We start from the raw sequence: 15,782 nt of genomic DNA on the forward strand, positions 1-15,782 counted from the left end.
ATGAAGGTTTTATTTTTCAGATTGCCGCTCATGAGAAGAAGGCTCATGAAAACTGGGTGAGTTTGATATGTTGTCCTGGTGTCCATTGTTTTACCTTTTGGTTACCATGCCCAGGAAAGGATGATGGTCCTGCAGTGTCATCCTGGCCATGCAGAGGGTTTCCAATGTTAAAAGGCACTCTAAAGTGGATTACCAGGAAGTGACCTTAATTACTGAATTTCATTGAAATCCACCAACCTTTGCCTGATAGCTGATGTTTATTTCCCTTTTGAAGTTTATAATGCAAAGGAAGCATCCTGACCATAACTAGAACAAGTTAAACAAGTATAATTCCACTCTCCTGCTTTCCTCACATCTCCACTGTTTATAATCTTTGTTCTTGTAAAAGGCTTCATTTACAAAAGTCTGGGACTTGATGACCAATGCCAGCTGGCCTGAACTGAGGAGGCTCTGGAGAGCTGAGCACTTTGGTGAGTTTAGACTTGCCTAAAGTCAAGAAAGGATTTTAAAAAAGGCAAATCACTTCCCCAGTGGACATTAATGAACTGGGTGTTTTATTTTAATGACAACCTCTGGTTTGATTCTTGTTCTAAGTGTGGCTTCAGTTCCCTATTTATTTCAAATCTCCGCAAAACTTTGTTCTATATTCTCTGTCTGTTCATGACACTTCCTATGTCCCAATTTTATCAGTCACTCAGATGCCTCTCAAACTTGTCTGATATTTAGTTTCGAGCTTTTGTTCTCTTATTTTCATTTCACTTTGTCAATGGGTAGTTATACAGGATGAGGAAGGTCTAGAGAGTCGTGGGCCAAACCCAGGCAAAATGCAACGAGCTTAGTTAGATGTGTTAGTCCACATTGATGAATGAGGGCGAAAGGGCCTTTTTTTGTATTGTATAAGTATGGCTCTTATCTTTATTCCTCAGCATCTCAAAAGCTTGTGTGTGTTTTTTTTAATCCCCTCGCCCGCAAAACCATTTGTTCATCTGACCTCTCTGTTTCTGGAGTCATACAGCACGAAAATAGCCTGTTCAGCCCACCTCACCCACACCGACTAGGGTTTCCGATCACAAAACATCCCAGGGTTTCTCAGTGCCAGACAGTAGGAAATGATACCCGGCAGGGATCACTAATGAAGCTAAAGGCAAGCATTTTGAAATCTTGATATCTTACCGTTAAACAGGTGTATGGAGGAGAGGAAAACCAGGCTGTTCAAATCTGCAGACTAAAGCCAAATAATTATAACAAAGTATAGGAGCCCCACTTATTGGCTGAGCAGAGATATCTGGAACTAACTATCCTTGATGTTAAAAATAGTGACAGCAGATGATAAATCTATAAACCACTGTGACATCTGGAAGTACAGAACAAATGAAGTCAGCTAGTAGAGTGTCTGTATACCGTGCGGAGTATCTAGTAGAGTATCTGTGTACCGTGTGGAGTATCTAGTAGAGTATCTGTGTACCGTGTGGAGTATCTAGTAGAGTATCTGTGTACCGTGTGGAGTATCTGTATGCCGGGTGGAGTATCTAGTAGAGTATCTGTATACCGTGTGGAGTATCTAGTAGAATATCTGTATGCCGTGTGGAGTATCTGTATGCCCTGTGGAGTATCTGTATGCCATGTGGCGTATCTAGTAGAGAATCTGTATGCTGTGTGGATTATCTAGTAGAGTATCTGTATGCCATGTGGAGTATCTGTATACCATGTGGAGTTTCTAGTAGAGTATCTGTGTGTCGTGTGCAGTATCTAGTAGAGTATCTGTATGCCATGTGGAGTATCTAGTAGAATATCTGTGTGCCATGTGCAGTATCTAGTAGAGTATCTGTATGCCGTGTGGAGTATCTAGTAGAGTATCTGTATGCCGTTTGGAGTATCTATTAGAGTATCTGTATGCCGTGTGGAGTATCTAGTAGAGTAACTGTATGCCGTGTGGAGTATCTGTATACCATGTGGAGTTTCTAGTAGAGTATCTGGATGCCGTGTGGAGTAGCTAGTAGAGTATCTGTATGCTGTGTGGAGTATCTGTATACCATGTGGAGTATCTAGTAGAGTATCTGTATGCCGTGTGGAGTATCTAGTAGAGTATCTGTGTGCCGTGTGGAGTATCTAGTAGAGTATCTGTATGCCTTGTGGAGTATCTAGTAGAGTAACTGTATGCCTTGTGGAGTATCTGTATGACGTGTGGAGTATCTAGTAGAGTATCGGTATGCCGTGTGGAGTATCTGTATGCCGTGTGGAGAATCTAGTAGAGTATGTGTATGCCGTGTGGAGTATCTAGTAGAGTATCTGTGTGCCGTGTGGAGTATCTAGTAGAGTATCTGTATGCCGTGTGGATTATCTAGTAGAGTATCTGTATGCCGTGTGGATTATCTAGTAGAGTGTCTGTATGCCGTGTGGAGTATCTAGTAGAGAACTGTATGCAGTGTGGAGTATCTAGTAGAGAACTGTATGCTGTGTGGAGTATCTAGTAGAGTATGTGTATGCCGTGTGGAGTATCTAGTAGAGTGTCTGTATGCCGTGTGGAGTATCTAGTAGAGTGTCTGTATGCCGTGTGGAGTATCTAGTAGAGAACTGTATGCAGTGTGGAGTATCTAGTAGAGAACTGTATGCTGTGTGGAGTATCTAGTAGAGAACTGTATGCAGTGTGGAGTATCTAGTAGAGAACTGTATGCCTTGTGGATTATCTAGTGGAGTATCTGTGTGCCGTGTGGAGTATCTAGTAGAGTATCTGTGTGCCGTGTGGAGTATCTAGTAGAGAACTGTATGCAGTGTGGAGTATCTAGTAGAGAACTGTATGCCTTGTGGATTATCTAGTGGAGTATCTGTATGCCGTGTGGAGTATCTAGTAGAGAACTGTATGCAGTGTGGAGTATCTAGTGGAGTATCTGTGTGCCGTGTGGAGTATCTAGTAGAGAACTGTATGCCGTGTGGAGTATCTAGTAGAGAACTGTATGCCGTGTGGAGTATCTAGTAGAGAACTGTATGCTGTGTGGAGTATCTAGTAGAGTATCTGTGTACCGTGTGGAGTATCTAGTAGAGAACTGTATGCCGTGTGGAGTATCTAGTAGAGAACTGTATGCTGTGTGGAGTATCTGTATGCCTTGTGGATTATCTAGTGGAGTATCTGTGTGCCGTGTGGAGTATCTAGTAGAGTATCTGTGTGCCGTGTGGAGTATCTAGTCGACTATCTGTATGCCGTGTAGAGTATTTAGTAGAGTATTTGTGTACTGTGTGGAGTATCTATATGTGATGTGGAGTATCTAGTAGAATATCTGTATGCCATGTGGAGTATCTAGTAGAGTATCTGTATGCCGTGTGGATTATCTAGTAAGAGTATCTGTATGCTGTGTGGAGTATCTAGTAGAGTATCTGTGTGCCGTGTGGATTATCTAGTATCTGTATGCCGTGTGGAGTATCTAGTAGAGTATCTGTGTGCCGTGTGGATTATCTAGTAGAGTATCTGTATGCCGTGTGGAGTATCTGTATGCCATGTGGAGTATCTAGTAGAGTATCTGTATGCCGTGTGGATTATCTAGTAAGAGTATCTGTATGCCATGTGGGGTATCTAGTAGAGAATCTGTATGCCGTGTGGAGTATCTGTATGCCATGTGGAGTATCTAGTAGAGTATCTGTATGCCGTGTGGATTATCTAGTAAGAGTATCTGTATGCCGTGTGGAGTATCTAGTAGAGTATCTGTGTGCCGTGTGGATTATCTAGTAGAGTATCTGTATGCCGTGTGGAGTATCTGTATGCCATGTGGAGTATCTAGTAGAGTATCTGTGTGCCGTGTGGATTATCTAGTAAGAGTATCTGTATGCCGTGTGGAGTATCTAGTAGAGTATCTGTGTGCCGTGTGGATTATCTAGTAGAGTATCTGTATGCCGTGTGGAGTATCTGTATGCCATGTGGAGTATCTAGTAGAGTATCTGTATGCCGTGTGGATTATCTAGTAAGAGTATCTGTATGCCGTGTGGAGTATCTAGTAGAGTATCTGTGTGCCATGTGGGGTATCTAGTAGAGTATCTGTATGCCGTGTGGAGTATCTGTATGCCATGTGGAGTATCTAGTAGAGTATCTGTATGCCGTGTGGATTATCTAGTAAGAGTATCTGTATTCCGTGTGGAGTATCTAGTAGAGTATCTGTGTGCCATGTGGAGTATCTAGTAGAGTATCTGTGTGCCGTGTGGATTATCTAGTAGAGTATCTGTATGCCGTGTGGAGTATCTGTATGCCATGTGGAGTATCTAGTAGAGTATCTGTATGCCGTGTGGATTATCTAGTAAGAGTATCTGTATGCCGTGTGGAGTATCTAGTAGAGTATCTGTATGACGTGTGGAGTATCTAGTAGAGTATCTGTGTGCCGTGTGGAGTATCTAGTAGAGTATCTGTGTACCGTGTAGAGTATCTGTATGCCGTGTGGATTATCTAGTAGAGTATCTGTATGCCGTGTGGATTATCTAGTAAGAGTATCTGTATGCCGTGTGGAGTATCTAGTAGAGTATCTGTGTGCCGTGTGGATTATCTAGTAGAGTATCTGTATGCCGTGTGGAGTATCTAGTAGAGTATCTGTGTACCGTGTAGAGTATCTGTATGCCGTGTGGATTATCTAGTAGAGTATCTGTATGCCGTGTGGATTATCTAGTAAGAGTATCTGTATGCCGTGTGGAGTATCTAGTAGAGTATCTGTGTACCGTGTAGAGTATCTGTATGCCATGTGGATTATCTAGTAAGAGTATCTGTATGCCGTGTGGAGTATCTAGTAGAGTATCTGTGTGCCGTGTGGATTATCTAGTAGAGTATCTGGATGCCATGTGGAGAATCTGTATGACATGTGGAGTATCTAGTAGAGTATCTGTGTACCGTGTGGAGTATCTGTATGTGATGTGGAGTATCTAGTAGAGTATCTGTATGCCGTGTGGAGTATCTAGCAGAGTGTGTGCCGTGTGGAGAATCTAGTAGAGAACTGTATGCTGTGTGGAGTGTCTGTATGCCGTGTGGATTATCTAGTAGAGTGTGTGCCGTGTGGAGTATCTAGTAGAGAACTGTATGCTGTGTGGAGTGTCTGTATGCCGTGTGGATTATCTAGTAGAGTGTGTGCCGTGTGGAGTATCTAGTAGAGCATCTGTATGCCGTGTGGATTATCTAGTAGGGTGTGTGCCGTGTGGAGTATCTAGTAGAGAACTGTATGCTGTGTGGAGTGTCTGTATGCCGTGTGGAGTATCTAGTAGAGTATCTGTGTACCGTGTGGAGTATCTAGTAGAGTATCTGTATGCCATGTGGAGTATCTAGTAGAGTGTGTGCCGTGTGGAGTATCTAGTAGAGTATCTGTGTGCCGTGTGGAGTATCTAGTAGAGTATCTGTATTCCATGTGGAGTATCTAGTAGAGTATTTGTGTGCCGTGTGGAGTATCTAGTAGAGTATCTGTATTCCATGTGGAGTATCTAGTAGTGTATCTGTATGTGATGTGGAGTATCTAGTAGAGTATCTGTATGTGATGTGGAGTAACTAGTAGAGTATCTGTATGCCGTGTGGATTATCTAGTAAGAGTATCTGTATGCCGTGTGGATTATCTAGTAAGAGTATCTGTATGCCGTGTGGAGTATCTAGTAGAGTATCTGTGTGCCGTGTGGAGTATCTAGTAGAGTATCTGTGTACCGTGTAGAGTATCTGTATGCCGTGTGGATTATCTAGTAGAGTATCTGTATGCCGTGTGGATTATCTAGTAAGAGTATCTGTATGCCGTGTGGAGTATCTAGTAGAGTATCTGTGTGCCGTGTGGATTATCTAGTAGAGTATCTGTATGCCGTGTGGAGTATCTAGTAGAGTATCTGTGTGCCGTGTGGATTATCTAGTAGAGTATCTGGATGCCATGTGGAGAATCTGTATGACATGTGGAGTATCTAGTAGAGTATCTGTGTACCGTGTGGAGTATCTGTATGTGATGTGGAGTATCTAGTAGAGTATCTGTATGCCGTGTGGAGTATCTAGCAGAGTGTGTGCCGTGTGGAGAATCTAGTAGAGAACTGTATGCTGTGTGGAGTGTCTGTATGCCGTGTGGATTATCTAGTAGAGTGTGTGCCGTGTGGAGTATCTAGTAGAGAACTGTATGCTGTGTGGAGTGTCTGTATGCCGTGTGGATTATCTAGTAGAGTGTGTGCCGTGTGGAGTATCTAGTAGAGCATCTGTATGCCGTGTGGATTATCTAGTAGGGTGTGTGCCGTGTGGAGTATCTAGTAGAGAACTGTATGCTGTGTGGAGTGTCTGTATGCCGTGTGGAGTATCTAGTAGAGTATCTGTGTACCGTGTGGAGTATCTAGTAGAGTATCTGTATGCCATGTGGAGTATCTAGTAGAGTGTGTGCCGTGTGGAGTATCTAGTAGAGTATCTGTGTGCCGTGTGGAGTATCTAGTAGAGTATCTGTATTCCATGTGGAGTATCTAGTAGAGTATTTGTGTGCCGTGTGGAGTATCTAGTAGAGTATCTGTATTCCATGTGGAGTATCTAGTAGTGTATCTGTATGTGATGTGGAGTATCTAGTAGAGTATCTGTATGTGATGTGGAGTAACTAGTAGAGTATCTGTATGCCGTCTGGAGTATCTGTATGCCATGTGGAGTATCTAGTAGAGTATCTGTCTACCGTGTGGAGTGTCTGTATGTGATGTGGAGTATCTAGTAGAGTGTCTGTATGTGATGTGGAGTAACTAGTAGAGTATCTGTATGCTGTGTGGAGTATCTAGTAGAGTATCTTTATGCCATGTGGAGTTTCTGTATGGAATGTTGAGTATCTGGTAGAGTATCTGTATGCCGTGTGGAGTATCTGTGTGCCGTGTGGGGTATCTAGTAGAGTATCTGTGTACCGTGTGGAGTATCTAGTAGAGTATCTGTATGCCGTCTGGAGTATCTAGTCGACTATCTGTATGCCGTGTAGAGTATTTAGTAGAGTATTTGTGTACTGTGTGGAGTATCTATATGTGATGTGGAGTATCTAGTAGAATATCTGTATGCCATGTGGAGTATCTAGTAGAGTATCTGTATGCCGTGTGGATTATCTAGTAGAGTATCTGTGTGCCGTGTGGATTATCTAGTAGAGTATCTGTATGACGTGTGGAGTATCTGTGTGCCGTGTGGATTATCTAGTAGAGTATCTGTATGCCGTGTGGAGTATCTAGTAGAGTATCTGTGTACCCTGTGGAGTATCTGTATGTGATGTGGAGTATCTAGTAGAGTATCTGTATGTGATGTGGAGTATCTAGTAAGAGTATCTGTATGCCGTGTGGAGTATCTAGTAGAGTATCTGTATGCCGTGTGGAGTATCTAGTAGAGTGTGTGCCGTGTGGAGTATCTAGTAGAGAACTGTATGCCGTGTAGAGTATCTATATGCCATGTGGAGTATCTATATGCCATATGGAGTATCTAGTAAGAGTATCTGTATGCCGTGTGGAGTATCTAGTAGAGTGTGTGCCGTGTGGAGTATCTAGTAGAGAACTGTATGCCATGTAGAGTATCTATATGCCATGTGGAGTATCTAGTAGAGTATCTTTATGCCATGTGGAGTTTCTGTATGGAATGTTGAGTATCTGGTAGAGTATCTGTATTCCATGTGGAGTATCTGGTAGTGTATCTGTATGCCGTCTGGAGTATCTGTATGCCGTGTGGATTATCTAGTAGAGTATCTGTATGCCATGTGGAGTATCTAGTAAGAGTATCTGTATGCCGTGTGGAGTATCTAGTAGAGTATCTGTATGCTGTCTGGAGTATCTGTATGCCATGTGGAGTATCTAGTAGAGTATCTGTCTACCGTGTAGAGAATCTGTATGCCGTGTGGAGTATCTAGTAGAGTATCTGTGTACCGTGTGGAGTATCTGTATGTGATGTGGAGTATCTAGTAGAGTATCTGTATGCTGTGTGGAGTATCTAGTAGAGTATCTGTATGCCGTGTGGAGTGTATCTAGTAGAGTATCTGTGTGCCGTGTGGAGTATCTAGTAGAGTATCTGTATGCCGTGTGGAGTATCTAGTAGAGTATCTGTATGCTGTGTGGATTATCTAGTAGAGTATGTGTGTGCCGTGTGGAGTATCTAGTAGAGTATCTGTATTCCGTGTGGAGTATCTGGTAGTGTATCTGTGTGCCGTGTGGAGTATCTAGTAGAGTATCTGTATTGCGTGTGGAGTATCTGTATCCCGTGTGGAGTATCTAGTAGAGTATCTGTGTGCCGTGTGGAGTATCTAGTAAGAGTATCTGTATGCCGTGTGGAGTATCTAGTAGAGTATCTGTATTGCGTGTGGAGTATCTGTATCCCGTGTGGAGTATCTAGTAGAGTATCTGTGTGCCGTGTGGAGTATCTAGTAAGAGTATCTGTATGCCGTGTGGAGTATCTAGTAGAGTATCTGTATGCCATGTGGAGTATCTAGTAGAGTATCTGTCTACCGTGTAGAGAATCTGTATGCCGTGTGGAGTATCTAGTAGAGTATCTGTGTACCGTGTGGAGTATCTGTATGTGATGTGGAGTATCTAGTAGAGTATCTGTATGCCGTGTGGAGTATCTAGTAGAGTATCTGTATGCCGTGTGGAGTGTATCTAGTAGAGTATCTGTGTGCCGTGTGGAGTATCTAGTAGAGTATCTGTATGCCGTGTGGAGTATCTAGTAGATTATCTGTATGCTGTGTGGATTATCTAGTAGAGTATGTGTGTGCCGTGTGGAGTATCTAGTAGAGTATCTGTATTCCGTGTGGAGTATCTAGTAGAGTATCTGTGTGCCGTGTGGAGTATCTAGTAGAGTATCTGTATTGCGTGTGGAGTATCTGTATCCCGTGTGGAGTATCTAGTAGAGTATCTGTGTGCCGTGTGGAGTATCTAGTAGAGTATCTGTATTGCATGTGGAGTATCTGTATGTGATGTGGAGTAACTAGTAGAGTATCTGTATGCTGTGTGGAGTATCTAGTAGAGAACTGTATGCCGTGTAGAGTATCTATATGCCATGTGGAGTATCTAGTGGAGTATCTTTATGCCATGTGGAGTTTCTGTATGGAATGTTGAGTATCTGGTAGAGTATCTGTATGCCGTGTGGAGTATCTGTGTGCCGTGTGGAGTATCTAGTAGAGTATCTGTGTGCTGTGTGGATTATCTAGTAGAGTATCTGTATGCCATGTGGAGAATCTGTATGCCGTGTGGAGTATCTAGTAGAGTATCTGTGTACCGTGTGGAGTATCTGTATGTGATGTGGAGTATCTAGTAGAGTATCTGTATGCCGTGTGGAGTATCTAGTAGAGTATCTGTATGCCGTGTGGAGTGTATCTAGTAGAGTATCTGTATGCCGTGTGGAGTATCTGTATGCCATGTGGAGTATCTAGTAGAGTATCTGTATGCCGTGTGGAGTATCTGTATGCCATGTGGAGTATCTAGTAGAGTATGTGAATGCCGTGTGGAGTATCTGTATGCCAGGTGGAGTATCTAGTAGAGTATCTGTGTACCGTGTGGCCTTATTCTCCTGTCTACTTGGATCTGCTGGCTAGACCAGATACAGAGAACCCCTGCTTGTCCCTGGGTGATCATCCATTCCTCCTATATTGTACACCTCCTAGTATTTTGGTGGTTTCACAGTGTTATGGAAATTAGGGTCTGGGACCATTTTCTTCCCCCCCCCCCCCCCCCCCCACACACCTGTTCTCTTAATGACTGGCTATTTGCTCATCTCAGGTCCTCTGTTGTGGAGGCTTTGAAAATTGCTGCATATGTTGTGCAGCTTTTCACATGATTACCTCTTGCACTATTGTCGTCAAACTCACCATTCAAGTTCTGTGCCAGCATAAACTCCAGAAACAAACTCTCTGCCCATTAATTCTGGAAAAGGGAATTGTTCTGACGGGTCAAGTCTCCTTTGGTGCTGATTTCTGGGCTGGGATACGCTGGCTTTATTTCATCTTTATGTGATAGAATCTAGTTATTGACCTTCGCCATTGATTTTGTAAAATGTGGACGTGATGAGATATTTGATCTCAGAATTAGAGGTAACTGTGATAAGTTGGAAATCCAGTGATGTTGAGGAAAGTTTTCTCAGGTGGCTGCTAGGCCACAGCTTTGAGCATATTAATGACAGATAAAACAATAATGTTTTCTTCAAGTTTGTAAGACAAAGGTAATTTGTTAGCTATATCTTCCATTGGAAAGTGTCAGAATATTATTAAAAATTTGCAGGAAAGGACTGCTGTTCCAACTCCCGTTGAACCTCTGGGTGTTGTCTAGGTTGGATGTAGCAGCCACTGCCAGCATGCAGATATACTTCATTTCCCACTGTAAGAATGCTGACTGAGGAATTGGTTTACATTACCTCTCTGCACAGGATGCTGTAGTTACAGCATTGCATTCTTGCATACCTTGTGTGATGGGGATATAAGAATGTTTAAAGAGAAAATACTTGCTATGCTTATAATTCTTAACATGTCTATTTAGACAAAATAAATAGCAAGATGTACTGTTTCCTTCCAGTTAAGTGCACGTTCAGCTGAGAGAACACTTACAGAAGAGAAGAGAGAGTCTGCAAATTTGAGACAAAAGTAAGTTTCTGTGTTGAATAGTGTCCAGTGCTTTGTTTCAATCTGGATCTATGCGGAGGGTGTTGTATCTGACTTAATCAGGAGATGTCAGTGAACTTCCAACAGACATTTAACGATGGTCTACAGATTAATGCAAGTATAAATTATTTTGCGACATTGGCTAATAATCGGTTGGAAGTCAGATGAGAATGGAAATGATGATGAAATGGAACAAATAAACACAGAGCCTCAGTGTGAATATTATTTATAAATTATAAATAACAATAATACTGTGTATGGGTTTGCAGCAGACTTTCCACTATAGGCACAGTGAGTTATGTAGTTCAGAGCAGGAAGTCACAGGAAGACAAAAAAGAACAAATTGCTGAAGGAACTCAATCAAACAGTATTTGGAATTGTGATGCATGGTCCCAGTCCAAGCGTCACCCATTTGTTTTTCCACCACAAATGCTACTTGACCTATTGAGTTCCTCTAGCAACTTGATTTTATTTTTGCAGTGGATTTCAACATTAGCCTCTAGTGTCTATAGTAGGGCAAGATGTTTTTCTGGGGATGGAGTTTGGTGTCATAATGTGTTGTGGTTATTCAGTTGGGATCAAAGTATTTAGTTAATGGTGTGAGACTTCTAATTATGGAGGAGCAAAGGGTGTCATCTTTTGTTAGCAGTAAAAGCTGGTGCTCAGGGACAGGAATATTTAAAAGACCAAATGTGACGTTAGGTGGAATTCAGAAATGGTTCGACGTTTGTCAGTCTCCTTTAGACTGGAGCCATACTCTAATTTCGGATGGGGGGGGTGGGAGGGGATGAAGCACAGATTTACTAGAATAATGCCAAAGCTCGAGAGGGTTAGTCTGAAGATGGTAATGATAAGTAGCCCGTGTTCTCATACAGTTGCATGGTCGAGGGGTGAATTTATTTAATTATTTAAATTAACTATTTAAAATTAAGGGTTGAAAAGAAAACTATACAATAAAGTAGAACTACAGTGTGAATGAATGCTGCTTCCACTGATAATGTGGACTGAAGGTGCGCTCAGTCGTGAAGTCAGTTTTTCTTACATTGTGTGAAGGATTGTGGTTGCAAGCATTGATGGATTTTTGTTGGCTGAAGCGGCATCAAACCTGTGTAAATTGTATGTAGATGAACAAAATTTACATAACTTAGTAAATTTTGGCTGTTTAAATTTAGTTTGGCTGATAAACTAAATCTAGTTAAAAATCAAGTATTTAGGTGGAATAGAATTGCATGCTTGATCTTTGTTATTGCAGGTTGATCGAATTGAATCAGAAGCTTTCTCAGCTCCAAAGACCTTCAATAATTAAACCAACGCCAGGTAGGCCTGACAGGCAGGTTCCTCCAGGAGCTCCTCCACCTCTAGGACCAGCACGCAGAGGTGAGGAACTATATGGTTTATCCACCTATGAGAATGAATTGCTTCATATTTGACCATTTCCTCATCTATTTGCCTTGATTTCTGCATTGAGTCTCTGGATAAGAGATATTATTGCACGAACTGTATGTTTTAATGGTTGTTAGGAACCCAAGCATCTTATAAATCAATTTTAGTGATTGTTAAAGTATCTTGGTTCCAAATCATTTTCATCAAATAAGCCTCTAACAAGTTAAACTGAGGTAGAGACTGGTAGAAGAGAAAGAGGAGTGAATAGGGTAGAGACGAGAGAGGGGTAGAGGGGAAACAAGTAGGTCACTCAGCAAGTTCTTTCCTTCCTTTGTGAACATCTGGCCTTCAGCAACTTTCCACCTCTGTTGAGGTGAAGTACTGCCCCTGCTCAGTTGCTTTACCTGCTGAGGTGGACTTTCTCTTTGATTCTGACTGCCCTAGACAGACTTTGCCTTATACTTGATCATCACACACACTAAAAATTATTACATACCATTAATATAATGAAAATGTAATGTGTGCAGGGTAATGAAAGTAATCTTTTAGTCTCCACTTATGATGCTGTGTTTTGATTAAAAGTTTACAGTACACTGTATTTTTTGTGAGGTATAGAAACAATCAGCATTGTAGACTTGTACTGGTGTTAGATTTTCATCAGTGACCATCTTCACAAACTCATCAATGCTTCATCATCAGCAGACACTTTATCTTTAATTTTTTTTAAAAAATCTTAAAAAAAATTATGCCATAACTTAAATTTCTGTAAGCAGCCTGCTGAATATTCACAATTACCTAAAATTTTCAGTTCACAATGATAGATATTTGCTTGTTTCATGATCAGCATATGTTCACTCTGATGCTGATGAATCCACTCTTTCAATACACAATTGAGATCTCCATTTTCCACTTTATGCAGTGTTTTTGTATTTTTAGTTGACTTCTGTTTATTACATACGTGAGATTACTTCTGACAACTGTCTGTGATGCAGAGACCTTCCCAGTGCCTTGTGGAATTTTGCAATTGTTATGTCAAGTCAGTGCTCAAAAAGCAATTGGATTTTGGAGGTTTTCAAATTCTGGAACTTCACATAAGGGGTGCTCAACCTGTGCTGAGGAGAAGGTGCTTGGGAAGCTGAAAGGGCTGAAGTAGATAAGTCACCTGGACCAGATGGACTACACCCCAGGGTTCTGAAAGAGGTAGCTGAAGAGATTGTAGAGGCTCTAGTATTCTCTTTCAAGAATCACTAGTTTCTGGAATGATTCTGGAGGACTAGAAAATTGCAAATGTTCCTCCACTGTTTAAGAAGGGAGAGAGACCTTTAAGGGAAAGGTCTCAAGGGAAAATCGTGTGTGACAAATCTGTTGGAATTCTGTGATGAAGTAACAGGCACGATAAACAACAGTCAGTGGATGTTGTTTACTTTGATTTTCAGAAGGCTTTTTGACAAAGTAGCACACATGAGGCTGCTGAACAAGCCCATGGTATTACAGTGAAGATACTAGAGTTTATAAAAAGATTGGCTGACTGGCAGCAGGCAGAGAGTGGGAATAAAGTGGGCTTTTCTGGTTGGCTGCTGGTGTTCCACAGTAGTCAGTATTGGGACCACTTCTTGTCACGTTATATGCCAATGATTTGGATGATACAAAGATAGTTTAGAGGGGCAGGGAGTGTTAAGGGAGTCTTCAGAAGGACTTAAATTGAGAGATTGGGCCAAGAAGTGGCAGATGGAACACAGTGTAGGGAAGTGTTTGGTCATGCACCTCATTGGAAGGAATAAAGGCATAGACTATTTTCCTTAAAGGGTGCAAATTCAGAAATCAGATGTGCAAAGGGACTTGAGAGTCTTCCTGCAGGATTTCCTAAAGGTTAATTTGCAGGTGAGTCAGTGGTAAGGAAGGCAAATGCAATGTCAACATTATTTTCAAGAGGACTAGAATAAAAAGACAAGGATATAATGTTGAGGCTTTATTAGGCATTGATCAGACTACATTTGGAATATTAAGTGGTTCTGGGCTCCTTCAGCACTGGCTTTGGAGAGTCTGGAGGAGGTTTACAAGAATGACCCCAGGAATGACAGTGTTAATGTATGAGGAGAGTTTGGTAGCTCTGGGTCTGTACTTTAGAAGAATGAGGAGGAAATCTCATTGAAACCTATTGAATATTTAAATACCTAGATAGAGTGGACATGGAGAGGATGCTCCCAGTAGTGTGGGAGTCTGGAACCAGAGGGCACAGCCTCAAGGGACGGATGTTCTTGTTGAATAGAGATGAGGAAGAATTTCTTTAGCCAGAGGATAGTAAGTCAATGATATTTATTGCCACAGGCGGCAGTGGCGACCAAATCATTGAGTGTATTTAAAGCAGAGGTTGATAGGTTCTTAATTAGTTAGGGTGACAAGGGTTATAGGGACAAGGCAGAAAAATGGGGTTGAGAGGGAAAATAAGTCAGCCATGATGGAATGGCGGAGCAGAATCTAGGCTCCTGTACCCTATGATTAATGTTTCTTGATTGTAATTAAAAGCAAGTTCATCTAATTTAAAATTTGATTTGTTCTGGCTCATACACTATCTAGTCTAAACTGGCAATTTGCCATGCATTAACCACCTCTAAGAAGTTGCACTTTTAGATTCATAAACAATTACACTGTGGAGTAATCTTCAAACAGTTTGCACTTAGACATTTTATTCCTGTGGGGCTTGCAGAAACAAATGTATGTGCTGAAATCAAAATGTTGCTTGTTGTATTCCAGCTCCAGTATCTTGTGATGACTCCTATGGGCCTTCTCCTGTAAGCACTGGGCCCCCTTCACCCCCCATGATGATGGAGCTCCTTGTACGGCCACCCTCAGCTAATGCAGGTCGTGGTTTTCCCCGGGATCGGGGGGATGGAGGTAGTGTATTCAGATGCTACTTAGAGCTGTTGTTGCATAATTGCCATTCTGTAAATGTGAATTGGCCAAATATGAAGTAACCACATAGTGTTTGTGAATTATAGGCCATCGAGTTCCTCCCGGTGCTTTGCCTTCTCGTGAGTGGGTTGGTCCAGGCCCAGATCGGTTAGGTCCTTCTTCTGATCATGGTTCTCCACCTCCTCTGTGGGACCGGCGGCCAGGTATTATCACTGTTGACAGCACAATTGAATTTTCTCCACTCCTGCTCCTGGCTTAGAATTCCTGCCCCTAGCCGCTCACTCTTGCACAAAAAAGGACAGAAGCAGGGAACTACCGGTCTGGTAGTTTAACAGCTATTATCGGCAGTATATCAATGAAAGAGAATAGCTAATTGTTTTTAGAAAATTAAACTAGTCAACATGGATTTATGATAGGTTACATGTTTGACAAAACTTTCTCTAATTCTTTGAGTATGTAACAGGGAGACTTCATAGACGGGATCTTGTGTTTAGTTGCCAAAGGACATTTGACAAAGTGCCACATCAGAGGCTGCTGCATAAATTAAAAACCTATGGTATCAGAAAAAAAGTGTGTTAGAGTGGATTGAAAACAAAGTTTGGAAAACATGGGTCATTTCAGACTTCAGAGGGGTAACTAGTGGACTATCGCAGGCATCAGTTCTTGGCTCATTATTTTCAGTAATGTCCAGTATGTAAGATTTCCATTTTTGCCAGTGAGTTATAAAAAATAATTCTGCAATAGGATATAGATTGAGTGAGTGGGTAAAAGACTAGCAACTGGCCTTTATTTAGAGATACAGCATAGAACAAGACCTCCCAGCCCTTCGAGTCACGCCTAATCATGGGACAATTTACAATGACCAATTCTAACCGATATGGGAATAAGCTGTGGCAGTCAAAACCCATGCAT

The 15,782-nt window shown here is 41.8% G+C and overlaps 1 protein-coding gene across 5 annotated transcripts in view; it reads left to right on the forward strand.

Moving 5' to 3' along the window:
- mia3 (MIA SH3 domain ER export factor 3) overlaps positions 1–15,782 on the forward strand; it is a 111,422-nt gene that overhangs the window by 89,456 nt on the left and 6,184 nt on the right. For all 5 annotated transcript variants that reach the window (XM_059982648.1, XM_059982650.1, XM_059982649.1 and 2 more), the window contains 5 exons: positions 21–56; positions 10,489–10,556; positions 11,827–11,951; positions 14,712–14,852; positions 14,957–15,073. In XM_059982648.1, coding sequence (XP_059838631.1) covers positions 21–56; positions 10,489–10,556; positions 11,827–11,951; positions 14,712–14,852; positions 14,957–15,073 — 487 coding nt within the window. The remainder of the gene's footprint in view (positions 1–20; positions 57–10,488; positions 10,557–11,826; positions 11,952–14,711; positions 14,853–14,956; positions 15,074–15,782) is intronic.

The sequence above is a fragment of the Hypanus sabinus genome, chromosome 10 (assembly GCF_030144855.1).
Source record: "Hypanus sabinus isolate sHypSab1 chromosome 10, sHypSab1.hap1, whole genome shotgun sequence".
NCBI lineage: Eukaryota > Metazoa > Chordata > Chondrichthyes > Myliobatiformes > Dasyatidae > Hypanus > Hypanus sabinus.